This window comes from Jaculus jaculus, chromosome 7 (genome assembly GCF_020740685.1).
Source record: "Jaculus jaculus isolate mJacJac1 chromosome 7, mJacJac1.mat.Y.cur, whole genome shotgun sequence".
NCBI classification, from domain to species: domain Eukaryota; kingdom Metazoa; phylum Chordata; class Mammalia; order Rodentia; family Dipodidae; genus Jaculus; species Jaculus jaculus.
The window spans coordinates 15,131,666-15,150,493 of record NC_059108.1 but is presented as its reverse complement, the minus strand read 5'-3'; the positions used below and the strand labels follow the sequence as shown (position 1 = coordinate 15,150,493).

The 18,828-nt window shown below is 46.3% G+C and overlaps 1 protein-coding gene and 1 non-coding gene across 2 annotated transcripts in view; both read right to left on the bottom strand.

Annotated features, from left to right (window-relative positions):
• Kl (klotho) overlaps positions 1–17,987 on the bottom strand; it is a 57,210-nt gene extending 39,223 nt beyond the window's left edge. Inside the window, exon 1 of the mRNA XM_012949112.2 lies at positions 17,166–17,987. Within this exon, the coding sequence (XP_012804566.2) occupies positions 17,166–17,987 (822 nt within the window). The remainder of the gene's footprint in view (positions 1–17,165) is intronic.
• On the bottom strand, positions 13,880–13,986 carry LOC123462416. The gene has a single exon (XR_006638238.1). It is a non-coding gene; the product is annotated as a U6 spliceosomal RNA (small nuclear RNA).
• Positions 17,988–18,828: the final 841 nt, after the last annotated feature.

Genomic DNA, 18,828 nt, shown 5'->3' with positions numbered 1-18,828 from the left:
ACACATGGCCAATGCTGAGAGACTTGATGTGCCTCTTGTAGAAGAGCCATGTTCTCGGGTGTGCATCCGTTCTCTTTAGGAGTGCTTTTCTTTCTCCTAACACTCATGCTTACGCCTGTATTAAAATGTCTTTAATAAAACTCCAGCTGTGCTTCACATCATCTCTTCCTGGGATTCTTTCCTATGGCAAAGCCTCAAATCCTGGCTTTGCACAAGCTGAGGTGGCTAAAAGTCCTTAGGCTCCTGAGGGGGACCTTCTGGACCCATATCTCCATCCCCTAACCGCTTGGCTAAAGGGACCCACACTCAGCTAGAAAATCTCCTCTCAACCCACTTTCCCCAACTACAATAACCTCTTTGACCTTGTGTGGTGTCATTACCCTTCCCAGCAGCTCTCCTGGAAGTTCATGAATTTCTCAAGATGCCAATCCACCCATTCCTCTGAGCTGCCTCACTAGAATTGCATTATCATAGAATTACAGAATGTATACAATATATTAATTATGCAGCAGATAAGGCACTTCATAATATTTGATCAACTGAGCATTTTTTTCTGTAAAAAAGACTTATTTCTCAAGTTTATGGCTCTACCTTAAGAAAAGTTGTGTTGAAAGCCAACACTGCATGTTGAGATGCTAAACTCCTGGATACAACCCTTCTACCCACGTCTTCCTGATCTTTCTCAGACAGTCCTTATCTATGATAAGGTGCCATTTTATCTGCTGTCACCAACAGTTTTGCCTTCCTTTTGCCTCTACTATTTCTTGGAGGTGTTCCCGTTTATTAAAGGCAGCAAGTCCAACAAGAATTTACACACCATTGCAAACTCATCACTTCCAAGAGATGTGGCCATGCATCAGCCATTAAACACCTTGAAGGATCAGAAACAATAGAGCACTTCAAATATGACAATCTTCGGCTGGAGAGATGCCTTAGTGGTTAAGGTGCCTGTCTGCAAAGCCTAAGGACCCAGGTTCAATTCCCCAGTACCCACATAAGCCAGATGCACAAGGTGGCACATGAATCTGGAGTTTGTTTGCAGTGGCTAGATGCTCTGATGTGCCCATTCTCTCTCTCTCTCAAATAAATAAGTAAGATCGCTGTGAGTTCAAAGCCACCCTGAGACTACATAGTGAATTCCAGGTCAGCCTGGGCTAGAGTGAGACCCTACCTCAAAAAAACAAAAAATAAATAAATAAAATATTTTAAAATATGACAATCTTCTTAGTTTTACAGAGAAGAAAATGTGGCTCTCAAAGACAATAGACCTCTTGAGCAAAATGTTATGGTTAATAAAATGCATCAGTGCTAAAGGAAAGATAACTGGAAAGCAATGTGGAATCATGCAATAAACCTTCCAAACCAGCCTCAAATCACTCATCTGGGAACAGTGTGTGTGTGTGTGTGTGTGTGTGTGTGTGTATGTATATGTGTGTGTGTATATATATGTATATATGTGTATATATATATATATATATGCCTTAATTTTGATACCTTATAAATCCATATGTGACCTTCTTAGGGCCAAAAAGAAGAAATATGGGATATGTACTAGGTAATCTTGCTCCTGCTTAAAGAATACTTTAAAAGTGTCCAGTGGTTGAATAAGAATTTGGTGGTTGCTTCTGAACTGCCACCAAAAGGTATCTGAGGCATCCACTAATGGGAAGGATCCACTTGAAAGAATGTGACTAACAATGTCCCACAGGGTTTACGCATAGCTCTATTTCTTTTTAACTTTCTGTAAACAAAGAGATGAAAATGCAAGGTATTGACTGAAAATGAAGACCTTCTCCAAAGCTTTACTCAAAAAGAGCTCTCCTATAAATGTGTCATAACCAGCAAGATTGATTTTTAAAGTGATGATAAAATGCCTATTATTTTTTTTATTTGATGAAAGTAAAACATGTTCATGCTTTGAAAATGCCATTCTGAACAAGTTATAGGAAAAATTATGGTCCTCTGTCCCATTGTCTACTCCCTAGAGGAAAGTCACTTTGGACTCATGATCTTTTGTCTTAGAATTTACACATCTAATCTTCTCATGCTGTAGACAGTACCCAGTAATTTCCTATCATACTAACTAAGGATTTACCTCTCTTACATAGACAAATTAACTGTGTGAAATTTTTTGTTTAACTTGTATTTGGTGTTGACATTATTCTATTCTACCAATATGAATTTTAGCAACAGATAAACATTGTAATGTGATAGAGACAATTATGTTTCTTTTATTATTCTTGTTTTCCTTCAAGTTAATAGTTGTGTTAGTTCATGAGGATAGAATACAAGATTCCCACATAGTCAAAGTTAAAAAAAAGAAAGAAAAAGAAAAAAAAAACAAAAGGGCTGGATGGATGGCTTAGTGGTTGAGTCGTTTGCCTGCAAAGCCAAAGGACCCAGGTTTGGTTCCCCAGGACCCACGTAAGCCAGATGCTCAGGAGGGCTCATGCATGTGGAGTTCATTTGCAGTGGCTGAAGGCCATTGTGCACCCATTCTCTCTCTCTCTCCCTCTTGAAAAGCAAACAAACAAAACTTTGTGGGGCATGGTGGCCCACACCTTTAATCCCAGCACTTGGGTGGCAGAGGTAGGAGGATTGCCGAGAGTTCAGTCAGCTGTATAGGGCACGAGAATAAGCAGAGCTCGATGAGGGAAAGAACTGTATCTTGAGGACAGATACTGGAAGATGAGGTGGCCGTGTGGGGGTCTGAGCTGAGAGAATACTGAAGGTTGTGAGGTGAATGAGCCATAGGCACAAAGAAAACCAAGCAAACCAGTTTTTTGTTTTGTTTTGTTTTGTTTTTGTGAGGTGAGTCCTGCTCTAGCCCAGGCCCACTTGGAATTGACTATGTAGTCTCAGGGTGGCCTTGAACTCATGGTGATCCTCGTACCTCTGCCTCCCAAGTGCTGGGATTAAAGGCGTGCACCACCATGCCCAGCAAAGTTTTATTTGTTTGTTTCTTTCTATGAACTTTGATTATCTGGGAATCTCCTATTCTATCCTTATGAATGATTGCTAGTATAGGTAAGTGTTAAGTTTTAGGTTAAAAATAATTTCCATCCCCTTCTCTTGGTGGCAATGATTCGTGGTAGCCTTGAACATGTGGCCGTCAGCCCTCCCGCTGTCTGGAGCAGTTGACTAGTGGCATCAGCTGCTACCCACTGCACTTGCTCCTGAAGCCAGGTTTCTCAAAGGTGACTTACTCCCACATGACAGAAAATGGCAGAGGCTGGAGCATCCCGTGGCTGCCTGGTGTGGACCCTCCCCGTTAGCACTGCTGGCTCAGGAGCTCCTCATTGACGTGGCATTGGGATCCAGGGCTCCCACAGGAAAGCGGAAAGGCTGGATGACGTCTCATTAAGAGCACAGTCTCATGGAGACACTGGCTCCCTTTCTCCTTCTCGGTCTCCCCGCCCCACCCCCGCTGACTGACATCTTTCTACTTCAAGACCTCCTGTCAACCTGCCTCGGGGACAGAGGAGTAACTAGCTTTTCTACTCCATTCTGGTTTCACCTCTTCAAGTGTCTCAACCGACACAAGTACTTGAGCCCATACCCTACCCCCGCCGCGCTCCTCCACTCTCCTGAGAAGCGTCTCCCTGGGCTTCGGGCCACGCTCAAGAGTGTGATGTCAAATGGCCTGGACGTCCATGACCTCACAGCGCCTGACACTACCCACACAAGACCGTCGTAAGAGGAGCAAAAGATCATGACATGGAAATAAAAGAGAGACTGATTGAGAGGGGGAGGGGGTATGATGGAGTTTCAAAGGGGAAAGTTGGGGGAGGGAAGGAATTGCCATGGGATATTGTTTACAATTATGAAAGTTGGCAATAAAAAAAATTAAATTAAACAAAAAAAAAAAGAGTGATACATCAAGACCAATTGAAAAATAAACCAAGGGCCTGATGTGGTGGCTCACGCCTTTAATCCCAGCACTTGGGAGGCAGTAGGAGGAGGATGGCTGTGAGTTCGAGGCCAGCCTGAGACCACATAATGAATTCCAGGTCAGCCTGAACTAGAGTGAGACCCTACCTAAAAAAAAAAAACCATAAAAAAAATTTAAAAACCATAACATGGAAAGTACAACATTGCACACGTATACACAGAAGTTAGCTTTAAAGAGGGAATAAGGAAACATTTAAACGTGCATATGTTACCAAACCTTTGCTTCCTCACACTTCCTGCTGCCCCATTCCACAGCAAGTCACGTGTCTGAGCCCACAGCCCACGGGGAGGACAGTGCGCGTGCGCGTGGACACTGAAAGGCGCAGTTCAACGAAGAAGTGGTCAGCTCTAAACACCCTGGCGTGGGCTCCCTCGCTCGCTCGCTCGGTCACTCCTCTCATTTCATTACATTTCTCTACTAGTTCCCAACCGTTTGCCTTCTTGTCCTACTATGGAAACATAATTATTTTCCAGCCTTTAAGTTGAACTTTTCATTTCTTTCATGTGTTTGATTTCTAAATAATTTGTTTGTCCCCTTAGGATTTTGATATACTGTCTTGTTCTCCAGTTGTGGTGTCTCCTGTGGTCTGCAAACGCATATCGTATAAGCTGGGGGTGTTTTGTTCCTGTTGTTGTTGTTGTTTTGTTGCTGTTTTGGCTTTGGAGGGTGTTCCCCAGCCCACACCCTTGTCCATTTGGCCCTCTCCAAGAAATGAACTTCCAGTCTGGTCCCGGGCAGAGGAGGAGTTAGGAGCTCTGTGGGAAAGCCTGGTGTTGGAGGCCTAGACATGTCCTTGTGCTTAAACCACGTTCAACCAGTTCTCATCCTGCCCACTCGCTCCCTTCGCGTCCTCTTCTAGAATAACTGGACTCAGGGCCCTCTCAAGATTGGTCCTTGGCTCCTCCCGCTGCCGAATCAGCCAGCAGCTTCTCAGGTCTGCTGACTCAGCGACACAGGTCTGTCTGTCCTGCCTCCAAACCTGTGCTTGCTCCCTGGCTGGGCATGTCCAGCCCTTCGTCCCTCTTCTCCCTTCCCCTCTGCTTTTTGGCCTGCTCTTAAGTTAAACTGTTTTTTCAAGAGGGAACCAAGTTGAGGGCAGAATTCAAGGTACAGTCATTTCCAGAAACAGTGTATCTCCACAGTGACACTGATCCCTGAAGGAAACTAGGTAACCAGAAAAAAAAGAAGAAGAAAAAATCTCTAGTCCCACCGTCTGGGAATAACTCCCTGTTTGCAGAGGGGAAAGTGATGGATTCATGCATTCCCATAACAGAGTCTGGGTATGTTCAAAAGCCCGGAAAACATGGCTTCTTTCTCCCAGCTGGACACCTGTTGTGTTAAAAACTAACAAACCATTTCGACAAACCGCGTCAAGTTTAATTCGAGAACAAGTACAGTATCTGGAGGGAGCAGAAGTTAAGACCTACTCTACTAGTGGACCTGCAGACCAGAAGGAGTTCCTGGGGGAAAGAACAGAGAGGAAGAGCCTGGACCAGCCAAAGAAAGGTCAAGGTCACAGTGCTCATTCACAACAGAGATATGGAAATAGTGTGACATAACCAGCTCTTGTCTCCTAGCCATCTGCCATGTACAACTTTGTAGCGAGCATGCGTAAGTGTATTTTTTTAATTTTTTGTTGTTTATTTATTTGAAAACGACAGAGAGAGGAAGAGGCAGATAGAAAGAGAGAGAATGGGTGTGCCAGGGCCTCCAGCCACTGCAGACGAACTCCAGACACGTGCGCCCCCTCGTGCATCTGGCTTACGTGGGTCCTGGGGAATCTCCTGAGGCTTCACAGGCAAGCACTTAACCACTAAGCCATCTCTCCAGCCTGCAAAAGTGTTTTTTTTTTTTTAAACTATGTTATTTATTTGAGAGAGAGAGAGAGGAAGAGGCATACAAAGACGAAATGGGCGCACCAGGTCCTCCAACTGCTGCAAAAGAACTCCAGACTATGTGCATCTGGCTTACGTGGGTTCTGGGGAATCCAGACTGGGTCCTTCATCTTTGTAGGCAAGTGCCTTAGCTGCTAAGCCATCTCTCCAGCCCACGGGTGTTTCAATGTACAACTTTTTAGCAACCCTGCAGCAGTGTTTTAACAGCCATGTGGTGTACCCCACGATGAGCTTGGTGAGATTCTTCACACTGATCCTCCAACTTTCTGCATTTATACTATCTCCATTTTTCAGGATAATTTCCACCTGTGTAGTAAACTTGCTCTTAATGACATTTAGTAAGACTCCAAGTTTAAAAATCTACTATGGGGACTGGAGAGATGGCTCAGCCGTCAAGGTGCTTGCTTGCAAACCTAAAGGCCTGGGCTCGATTCCCCAGTACCCACATAAAGCCAGGTGCCCAGAAGAGCTCACGCATCTGGAGCTCATTCGTAGCAGCAGGAGGCCCCAGTGCGCCTGTTCTCATTCATATTCTCCCCGCTCTCTCTCTTTCCTTGCAAGTACACAATAAATAAAATAAATAAAAACAGTGCAAGGAGATGCCTGGCTTCGGAAGCCTCAGAGTTCAGTGGACTGCAGCTGAGTGCATGCCCACAGCAGCTGGCAGCCAGGAGGAGCCCCTTGTCGCCATCTTGGACCCCAGGAGCATAGCTCTGTGTGCAGAACAAGCGACGTAATGACCATTCCGCATACTGAGACCACAGTTTTGCTCTGCACAGCAAAGGTTAAGAAAGACCCTGCAAATGCCAGGCCTCCTCCTCAGCTTGTCTTTCCAAAACCCTTGAGGCATCCGCAGCGTGGCTTCTTGTGTGAACTGCCACGTGTCTCACCCACTGTGTCTTTGCAAGGGCTCTTCCCCAGAATCCCATTGTGCGCTTGCTGCTTTGTATGCCCAGGACGCCCAGCCCCATGACAGGATCCATTACCTCGTCTTTATAAGTAAAGATTGATTGGAACCTTTGACCTCCTCTGTATAGTTTTCCCTAACTGAACACCCCCCCCAATCCTCCCACACCTCAAAACTAGCTTATCTCTCCTTTGGTGTGACCCTACTACAGAAAGTACCTATTTCTAGAAAGGCTCTCATATGTTCTTTTGTAACTAACTGATAATGGTTGTCTCTCCCCTGCTGATCAGTAAGTGATAAGAGGACAGGGGTCTTACTTTGTCCCTTTTTATCTACCACCACACACCCCTAGCCACACTGAACCCAGTCCCTCCTAGAGTAAGGGAAGGCAAAGCCACAGGAAGAGGAATCTACCATCCTCTCTGGATGAAGGTGACATGGAAAAAAAAAAAAAAAACTGGGCCAAGAGGGAGAGAAAAGGGTCCCCATTTTGCACACCCCCCCCACATCACCACCACCACACAGCCCATGATAAGTACATAGTAAGAACCGGGGTCTCTCACTCACAAGGACCAAAAAGCATGCTCTAGATCAGGAATATCCAGGGTGTGATCTGTGTTTGACTTCGGAAAATTTTAGGGGGAATGTGCCTGAGCCCAGACAGAAAGGCCCCTCCTCCCTGCCCCAACCTCTACAGAAGCTAGCTGAAGGTCTGATAAGCACACAAGCACACTGTCTTGTGGCAGAATTTGGAGTACCACCGAATAGGAGAATGCTTGGAAAGGAGAGGGCCATAGGGTGAAGGGTCCAAAGAGAAGAGGGGCCAAAGAAGGGAGGGAATGTTCCCACGACTTTGTAAGTCCCTCCCCTATAACTGTACCCGGGGAGGCAGGAGTCTGTGTCTACTAACTCCCTTACCCTCCAGCTCAGGACCTTAACAATTCATCACCTGTTCCTAAAGCCATGGGCATCCCTTCATGAAGGGCAGAGCTAGGTCCAGACAACTGAGCTCTCTGGGCTGTCCACTTTTCTGTCCTTTCTCCTCTGCCTCGTGCTCAGATGATTGACAGCCCTCATTAACAATTACATTTGTGTTCTCGGAGTGCGAAAGCACAGCGGCCCTTCCTCCATACTGTAAGATCTTGAGATATATCCCTGGCTCATGGCCAGCTCCTGCCATCTTCTTGGGGAAGATTTATCATGAAGAGGAAAATACTGAGGAAGGAAACAGTGGCCTTTGTAAATATTTTTTTAAAAGCTGTTGTCTTAAGCCGGGTGTGGTGGCGCATGCCTTTAATTCCAGCACTTGGGAGGCAGAGAGGTAGGAGGATCGCCATGAGTTTGAGGCCATCAGGAGACTATATAGTGAATTCCAGGTCAGCCTGAGCTACAATGAGACCCTACCTCAAAAAAAAAAAAAAAAAAGTTGCTGTCTACATCCATTTTTTGTTGCTATCCCAATAGAATAGGAAAAAATTAAATAAAATTTACTTCTCACAGTTGTGGCAGCTGGGAAGTTCAAGGTCAGTGGGCTGTACCTATCTGCCAGGACCTTCCTATTGTACCATCCCAGGATGCAGGACACCAGCATAGCAACATAGCAAGAGGCCATGCACGGGGGAGACTGCATGAGGAGGCAAACTCTCTTTTACTAGGGGAGGGAATTACCATGGTTTATTGCCTATATTTATGGAAGTTGTCAATAAAAAGATGAAAAAAATAATAAAACTCTCTTTTATAACACATCCAGTCTCAAGACTCCATGCCCACTCCAGCAGTAACAGCATTAATCCCTCATGACCTAAAATCCTCCCATTAGGGTCTACTTCCCAACACTATTATAACTGCAACTAAATTTCCGTATGAGTGTTTGGGGGAGAAGCATTCACCCCATAGCAGCTGTCTTGTCAAAGCATGATTTGTTTTATTCTTTGAGTTTTAGGGAGGGAGACAACCAGGAAGTAAGTTCTCAACAGCAATAGGTTTCAGTTCAAAACAAAAGCTAAAACCTAGCTGCCACTTGAGAGAAGCTATGATGATCTCACTTCTGTGTTGGGCAGAGGTAGAGAATTCCAGGAAGGTTTGTCCTGGGAGCAAATCTGACATAGGATTTCCCAGGGCCCTTCTAACTCTTCCATTGCAATTATCAACTAAAAAGGCACTTCTAGACATGGAAGCAAAGTATGCATAACCACTACATTTTAAACTCCTTATTTTCACTTTGAATAGTCTATCAGGCAGTAATGATGTAGGTTCATGGACAATATTCTGGCATCTACCCTTGAATCAATAATGTAACAAATGGAAAACCTACTCAGGCTTTGGGCCACACAAGTCACTAAACATTTATGTTTACTGTAGTTCATAGATCATATTGTATCAGTTATAAGCTTTATTCTCTTTCTTTTTTTTTTTGCGTGTACATGGTATTGTTATATGGTGGTGGTGGTGGTGGTGGTGTTGGTGAGTGAGGAGGGTGTATGCATGTTTATGTGCTGATGCAGCCCCCATGTATTTGGCTATAGCACCTGGTAGGCTCGGCTGCCGGAGGCAGAGGATAAAATAAGGTGCCCCTCCCTGTCATTTCCCCATGGTAAATTGATTCAGGTGTCCCCCATAAACTTAGGTGTTCTGAATGCTAGGTTCCCAGATGATGGAGACAAGGAAATTAATGCTTCCTGGAGGCGGAGTATTGTTGGGGACGGGCTTATGGGGGTTATAGCCAGTTTCCCCCTTGCCAGTGTTTGGCACACTCTCCTGTTGCTGTTGTCCACCTGATGTTGGCCAGGTGGTGATGTCCACCTCTGCTCATGCCATTATCTTCCCCTGCCATCATGGAACTTCCCCTCGAGCCTATAAGTCAAAATAAACCACTTTTTTTCCCCCACAATCTTCTAGTTGGGTGATTTCTACCAGCAATGTGAACCTGACTGCAACACCCACCATTTTTTCTTGCAACACAGTCTTTTACTAATTCCAGAGTTTGAACCCCAGTGACACTGGTCTCCACTGTAACTCACAGAACTGGGGTTACAGACTTGTGTGGTCACACCCAGCTGTTTATGTGGGTTCTGGAGATTCAAACTAGAATGATCTCAGTTCCCTTTGGACCCACATGCTTGCACAGGAGTTGCACTTAGCCGCTGAGTCATCTCTCCACCCCAGTATCTAATATCTTTTAAAACTAAGTCCAGGTCACACATGGTGATGCACACCTTCAGTCCCAGCACTTGGGAGGCAGAGAGGTAGAAGGTATGAGTTTGAGGCCAACCCAGGACTACAAAGTGAATTCCAGGTCAGCCAAGGCTAGAGTGAGACCCTACCACAAAAAAAAAAAAAAAAAAAATCTAAAACAAAAACCAACAGCAAACAACACCAAAAATAAACTAAATCCAGAATGGCATTTGGCAATACATTTTGTATAAAAGCAAAAGGATCAGCTCAAAAAATGATTTGGTGGTCACCAATCAAACGTTGTTTAAATAATTTACCAGAAGACTTCGTCCTACTGACTGTGATAGGTTCCAAACAAGAATTTCAGTAAGGCTACAAGTTTTATTTCTTTTCTTCTTATCAGTTAAAGAGGAACCTTTGTCAAATATTTTTCCTATAGCTACTATCATTGATAAATTGCCAATAGTAATTTCATTCCACAGGGCCACGGTTTGGATGAGTGTCCCCCAAAGGTCCATATATCGGATTTGTTCTCCAGAGTGGGGTTACTGGGAGGTACTGGAAACCTGCGGGACCTGGAGTCATATGGAAGGCCCTGAGGTCACTGAAGGTTTGCCTCACAGGGGACCTGGTTCTCTTCCTCATGCTCCTTCCTTCCTGGCTGAGGAGGTCGGTGGCTTTTTTCTCACCCACACTCCTGTCATGAGACAGCCTCTCTAAGGACCCAAAGCATTGGGGCCACCCAATCACAGAATGGAAGGTTCAAAGCCATGCGCATAAATAAGCCCCTCTCGTTGGTAGACACCGTATCTTTGGTATCTTGCTACAGTGATAAGAAAATGATTCCACACTCGACTTTTTAAAGCACTTTCTGTTTTTAATGCCATGTTATCACATATGATTTTTCCTTTCATTCTGACAATATACTACCTTGGAGGAACCTGACTGATCTATTCCCACCTAACAGCAATATAATAGACAATTTCCTGAACTCATGGGTTTGCAGTGGACAGAAACTCCCAGACTCCTTTGCACCGCATAGCTGAATTTAGCCCAAGGACCTGAGTGGAAAGCTTGGAGCAACTCCCAGGTCAGACACTTGAGAGGCCACTTTCTGCCTCTTCTTTCTGCCTGCCCACTGGATGAAAATAGGATATTTTTCTGGAAACCCATAAAGGCCATTACATATCTGGTATTGCAGTCAGGTTCACATTGCTGGTAGAAAACAGCCAACCAAGAGCAGCTTGTAGGGAAAGGGGATATATTTTGGCTTACAGATTCTAGGGGAAGCTCCATGATGGCAGGGGAAAATGATGGCATGAGCAGAGGGTGGACATCACCTTCTGGCCAACATCAGATGGACAACAGCAACAGAAGAGTGTGCCAGACACTGACAAAAGGAAGCTGGCTATAACACCCATCAGCCTGCCCCCAGTAATATACTGCCTCCAGAAGGCCTTAATTCCCAAATCTCCATCACTTGGGAAGTTCATTTGCAATGGCTGGAGGCCCTGGCATACCCATTCATTCTCATTTATTCACTTAGTCTCTCTCTGTCCTTGCAAATAAAATATTTTTAAATGTATTTTAATAGTTCCTTTCCTATTTTATTTCTTTCATGAAATTGTCTATAACCTTCTGAGAACACTGTGTTCAATCAAATAGACAAAGAGAAGTGAGTCAAGTGCCTTGAGAGACATTTTAACTATTTCTGATTAAATACACATTGAATTTAGTTGTGTTCAAAAAAAAAACTAACTTAAAACCCAATTGACTATTTTAGCCACATACCAAAGATATTTTAATAAGGTAAATTTGTAAAGTGCTTTTCAAAAATATGTATCATTTGAGCATGCAGAAGTAAAGTGGGAAATGAAAATTCAACCAAATAACAAAGCTCTTTCCATTTTATGCTCCTAAAGTGGGCCCACAGACTTGACCACCCAGTCCATTCTGAAAACATCTTCATAACACCATACAGTCACTTCAGATAGGGCTTTTTGACTTTTTAGAATATTTTATTTATTTGTTTGCAAGCAGAGAGACAGAAAGAGACAGAGAAAGAACAGGTGCAACAAGGCCTTCAGCCACTGCAAATGAACCCCAGACACATGCACCACCTTGTGCATCTGACTTACGTAGGTACTGGGGAACCAAACATGAATTCCTTGGGTTTCACAGGCAAGTGCCTTAATCACTAAGCCACCTCTCCAGCCCACTTCAGATAGTTTTTTAACTGGAAGTGGTTACAATAAAATCATAAATTTGGCAATGGCCCTTCCTGGTAAAAGTCAGATTCTGCCCTGTTAGGTTTGCTTTTTTTCACATCTGGTTCAGATTTGGTTATTCCTATCCCATCAGAGAGAGGCTAGGAAATTTGATATGGAGAACAATCCCTTATTCAGGTGGTTAGAAAATCGAGGCCATCAATGAGCTGGAAGGTGCCCCCTGAGCACGCACCAAGGGCAGGTGGCTGGTTTGGAAGGAACAGAAGGGATCATGATTTCCTCACTTAAGGAATTGCCAAGCTATTAACTAAGAGCTAACAGGTGGACAAGGCTGCCTGAGCCTGGAGCTCAGAAAAGTCCTAGCTAGAGACCCAAAATTTGGCTGGTCAGATGTAAAGGATCTTCAAAGAGATTATGTGGGGGCTGGAGAGATGGCTTAGTGGCTAAGATGCTAGCCTGTAAAGCCTAAGGACTCAGGTTCAATTCTCCAGGACACATGTAAGCCAGATGCACAAGGTGGTACATGTGTGTGGAGTTTGTTTGCAGTGGCTAGAGGCCCTGGCATGCATATTCTTTTTCTCTCTCTCTCAAATAAGTAAATAAGTGACAAATAGTATTATTATTATTATTATTATTATTATTATTATTATCATTATTGGTTTTCCAAGGTAGGGTTTCACTGTAGCCCAGGCTGACCTGGAATATACTATGTAGTCTCAGGGTGGCCTTGAACTCTCAGTGATCCTCCTACCTCTGCCTCCTGAGTGCTGGGATTAAAGGCATGCGCCACCATGCCCAGCCAACAAATCTTATTTTTTAAAAAAAGAGATTATGGAACTGGAGAGATGGCTTAGTGATTAGCGCATTTGCCTGCAAAGCCAAAGGATCCTGGTTCAACTCTCCAGGATCCATGTAAGCCAGATGCACAATGGTGTGCATGCATCTGGAGTTTATTTACAGTGACTGGAGGCCCTGGTGCACCCATTCTCTCTCTCAAATAAATAAGTAAAAAAAAAAAAAAATATATATATATATATATAAATACATATATATATATATATATATATATATATTTTTTTAAGAGAGATTATGTGGGGAGGGAGAAGAGCCTACTCAGGAGGCCAAGATGCATGAGGAGGAAGAAACCAATGAAGACAAATGATGTGTGAGTGTGGAGATATAGAGAACAAAGTGAGAACCTGTGTGAAGGAGAGATCTTTAATCCACATGATCACACAGATCAGCCAAAAAGTGAGCTTTCATAGTGAGGCCCAATACCAGTCAATGTTTGCAAACATCCCCATCCCTTTCCCCCAGGATTGAGGATGGTGGAGATACACATACCTTCAACTTGGTTCTGATCCTCTCAGAAACCCCCGGGCAAATCAAAAATTCAGAGAGGTACTACTTGAGTTAAACGGCCCAACTATATATCTTAGTGCTGGTGTGTGTGTTAGGCACATGTGTACAGAAACCAGAGGGGGGATCATTAGGGTGCTTTTTTTTTTTTTTTTTTATTTGAGAGCGACAGACACAGAGAGAAAGACAGACAGAGGGAGAGAGAGAGAATGGGCGCGCCAGGGCCTCCAGCCTCTGCAAACGAACTCCAGACGCGTGCGCCCCCTTGTGCATCTGGCTAACGTGGGACCTGGGGAACCGAGCCTCGAACCGGGATCCTTAGGGTTCACTGGCAAGCGCTTAACCACTAAGCCATCTCTCCAGCAAAAATATGGAACGCTTCACGAATTTGCGTGTCATCCTTGCACAGGGGCCATGCTAATCTTCTCTGTATCGTTCCAATTTTAGTATATGTGCTGCCGAAGCGAGCACTAGGGTGCTTTTCTTATCCCTTATCTGCATATTTTCTTGAGATGGAACCTCAGCCTGGACTAGGCTTATAAATGTGTGTGACCATGCCCAACGTTTATATGAGTTCTAGGGAGTCAAGCTTGGTGGTCTTCAGCCCCAGAGACCCTCGTGCATTTTTATCCACTGAGCCATGTCCCCAGTCCCCGAGTGCTGGCTTTCTAAGGCCATGAAGAGCCTTATTTCAAGAGCTGTGAAAACTGAAGTGTTGATTTCTAGCCAGAGAGAGAAGGCATAACCTCTGTCTAGGTAAACTCAGATGAGCAAAGTGTCCAGGCTCCAGGCTCTACAGAGGCTGCCTTCCTTCTCTCCCAAAACACAGACGTGCCAACGGCCCGTACTAGTACCAGGGAACCACACAAGATCACAAAGAACTCCACAGGAGCAGGGCTCTTAGTACCTGCCCTGTCCCACAGCTTGTTTACCTTGCCCAGACAATAGTTCTGGAATCACTGGGTATCCAAGGAGTGGGGGGCATCTCCTTAGCCCACTTGAAAAAAAAATGAGTGGAAAGGCAGGTGGCAGAAGCTGATTTACGTTGTCACCACATTGTATCCTCAAATGCGAATTGCTTTGCTAAGGGCTCAATGATCTCTAAATCTGCAAAGCACCAGCATGTGAACTAAAAACTGTCCCATTCTGGAGGACTTCACTTTTTCAGATAATGTGGAAACTTCCCTACCCACACAACAAAAGCACCAAGAAACATCATTTAAAAACACAATGAAAGAATACCACACAACAAAATCGAGGTATCATAGCTTTTCAGATAATGACAACTCACTTCAAAAAAAAAAATAAGGAATTTAAAAGCAAAATATTAATATTTCACAGGAGCTAATGTTTTATTTATTGGCACCAGCAAAACCAAGCCACGTGCACCCCAGTTACTTATTTCTTGTGACTGCAAAGTCCATAACAAGGATGGTTAGTGTTTGGCAAAATGTTGCTGTAATTCCTCAAAATTCTAAGTGAAAATTTAACTACAGGAGTACGAATGGGGCACAAGACTCTCAGTTACTGAAAATAACAGAGAGCATCCATGCCACGCTTTGTGTTATAGATGAAATAACCACTAATTACTTTAATACCAACCAATGACTGTCTTTTTGTTTGTTTGTTTTTTGTTTTTCAAGGTAGGGTCTCACTCTAGCTCAGGCTGGCCTGGAATTCACTATGTAGTCTCAGGGTGGCCTCAAACTCACGGTGCTCCTCCGACCTCTGCCTCCCAAGTGCTGGAATTAAAGGCGTGCGCCACCACGCCTGGCTCCAACCCATGACTTTTGTATACTCTACAAATATAAATGCACTCTACAAATATAAACTTGCATATTTTAAATGTTGGGGACTGATCCTCCAGCTGACCCACTCATCTGTTTCTGGTATGCACCAATAATTTGCTTGTGCTTTCTTCAAAAGGTAACAGATTTCTCCACACTTCTTCCAAGACCAGTCATCAACTAGTGTTTGTTCTTAAAAAAAAGATTGGCAGGGGGCCAAAGGATAATAATCATTGCCGTAAATTACTCGTGTCAAAATATATACATCAAGCTGAAGTCACTAAAATCACAAGGAAATCCAATATTCTAGCATGACCAATGGTAGCAAACAGGTTTTGGAAAGCTGACACACAATCTAATTTAGCCATTATTACATTATAGCAGCTCAGAGCACTGAGTCAACTCAATAGCCCAGTACTGTTCTGCCTCAATATCTATGGCTTTAATTAGAAGTGTTTAAAACTAGCCTTAGTCTTGAATTTGTTCAGCACATGTGGTTGGAATCAGGATTTTAAAAACGGTCTTCCAGGTGATCTACAAGTTACCAAAACAGAGTACCAAAAGTTGAATATTTAAACTTTGTGTGTGTGTGTGTTTTGTTTGATTGAGGTAGGGTCTTGCTCTAGCCCAGGCTGACCTAAAGTTCACTATGCAATCTCAAGCTGACCTCGAACTCATGGCAATCCTCTTACCTCTGCCTCCTGAGTGCTGGGATTAAATGTGTGTGCCACTACGCCCAGCAAATATTTAAGCATTTTTATTTAAATATGTGTACGTGTACAGAAAACATTCTATACTGATACACTTCCCTGCACAGTGTATCTAAGCTGACAATATAAATGAGCCCCTCCCCCCAATCTAATGGAGACTCAGACACTGAATATAAAAAGAGAAAAGGAGGAGAGATGATTCTGGGACAAGTTCATCGATATTTCCTCCTTTCAAATTTCTCCCTCAAGGATGTGAAGATTTCTTTTGCCAGGCTGATTATTTCGTCAGTGAGCACGCCTTGTAGCCAGCGACAGCACTGTGGAAATACAGATGTGGCAGAAACACCTGGGAGCCGGTTGGATATATGTATGTGGCCAGTTTTGTTCAAGCTTGTGTAATTGATGTTTGTGGATGCCGTTCCCTGCCCTGCCGCAAAAGGGACTTCCAAACCCAATTTCAACCCAACCTGCCGCAAATGAGCTTTTGACACCCTTGCACTTACTAGACGCAATGTGACTTTGTGCCACAGGGAAGACGGGTTTTATTGACGTTGATTAAACTGTGGTGCAGTGTGATGCTCCTCTGAACAGCCTCCAAGGGCGTCATTGCACCCACCTTCCTTATCCTGTCCCTGCACCTAGCTCCCCTGGGCCTTTACTGCTAGAAATCTGTCAACACCTAGAGAAAGGAGTTCCTTCTGCTTACTGACCGGTTCTGATTTCCCTTTTTTGTTTGTTTCTTATTTTGTTTTTTTTGTTTTTTTTTTCCGAGATAGAGTCTCACTCTAGCTCAGGCTGACCTGGAATTGGAATTCACTATGTAGTCTCGAGGGCCTCGAACTCACGCCGGCGATCTTCCCACCTCTGCCTCCTGAGTGCTGGGATAAAAGGCGTGCGCCCCCTGTGGTTCGGTTCTGATTTTCTTTTGACAAGAGTGACTTTTGAGCACTGTGGGTTCCTAACTCCATCACTTCCTGCGTGCCTACTGGGTGACCTTACGAAGGTGTTCAAGCAAGGCTACCCCTGAGCTGACGTCTCGGGTCCCACTCTTGCCTCTGCACATAGAGGACGCTTTCCCCCACCCCACCCCACCCCCTAAGTGACTGTGTGGCTGTCTGTCCGGGTGGCTCTGTGTCTGTCCCCTCACACTCACCAGAATAAGGTTGTGTGCCACCAGATACCCAAGCCGGGAGCTCCCCCGGACGCCCGGGGCCAGGCGTCCGGTGGCATAGCCATGCCAGGCCACCACGTAGGGGTTGTCCATGGTGATCCAATACTTGACCTGACCTCCAAAGTGGCGGAAGCAGAGTTCGGCGTAATCCCTGAAGTGGTCAGCCAGGGCGCGGCTGGCCCAGCCGCCGTAGACGTCCTGCAGGCGCTGGGGCAGGTCCCAGTGGTACAGGGTGACCACGGGCTGCACGCCCAGCTCGCGCAGCCGCTCCAGGAGGCGCCGGTAGTAGCGCAGCCCCTCGCGGTTGGGGACGCCCGCGCTGCCATTGGGGAGCACCCGCGCCCACGAAATCGAGAAGCGGTAGTGGGTGACCCCGAGCTCACGCAGCCCCTCGGTGTCCCGAAAGACGTTGTTGTAACTGTCGCTGGCCACGTCTCCCGTGGCAGGCGGAGGAGAAGGTGACGACGGCGGCGGCGGCGGGGAGTCCGACGACGAGGGGCCGGGGGTCGCCGCCCAGGATTGGTGGGTGAACGTGTCCCAGATGGACGCGCCCTTGCCGTGCTGTCGCCAGCCACCCTCCGTCTGGTAGGCGGCGCTGCCCACGGCCCAGAGGAAGCCGTCGGGGAACGTGTCGTGGAGGAGCCCCGCGGCCTCCGGGTCCGGGGCGCGCGCGAAGCGGGCCCAGGTCCGTGCGCCCTGGCCGGGCTCCGCGCGCAGGCAGCGGGCGCGCAGGACCAGCAGCAGCAGCAGGGGCAACCGAGCGGGCAGCCGCGGCGGGCGAGGTGCAGGGGCGCGGGCGGGCATGCTGAGCGGGAGCCGGGCGCCCCAGGTACCCAGCCGCGCCCCCTTTATGCCCGCGCCCCGCCGCCACCGGCGTGCCCACCCTCTCCCCTCCCTCGGGCCCCCGCGGGCAATCATTACCTACCAGCCGGCGCCTCCTCCCTCCTGGCACGGTGGGCGGGACAGGGGCACAAAGGGCGAGGGTGGCCCCTGGGGAGAGAGCGTGCCACAGCAGGTCAGTGCCCTGGAGGAAGTCGGGAGAAAGGGTACCTGTGTGTGTGAGTTCCCTCCACGTCCGGTTAGCTGCGCATCCCAGGATGCCCGGGATGCAGCGGCTGCTCCTGAGTGACAGACTTTGTCCCCGACGTGGGCACTGACTTTGCCCAGGTCCTCATGGAAAGCGCAGCGGACAGACGCCTGCTGTCCCCTGTCTCCCCGTCCCAGGCCTAGGGGTGCTTCATGCACCTTTCTCTAGAGCTCATTGGGAATGGCTACAAGTTAAGGGTAGGCTGAGTCGGGGGCGGGGGGCGGGGAGAGCCACTTGGAACTTTGCTATGTGCTGAGAGGACTCAGTTTCCCTCCGGTGAGGTGGTCCAGAGAGTCCTACCCCATCTTCTCATCTGCCTCAGCCCCAGCTAGGGAGCATTCTGGAAAACAAAGTGGATTTATGGAACGCAAGAGCGTCCCTCTCCCTCTCTCTCCTCTCTTCTCTTCATTCTCTTTCCCCCGTGTTCCTTCCTCCTCCCTCCCCCTCCCACCCTTTCTTTAATCCGATACCTATTCGTGGTTGTTTTCCCCTTATTTGCATATGTGTGTAAGCACGGGCACCCGAGGGGTGGGGGATTGCCTGCCGTTGCAGCAAAAG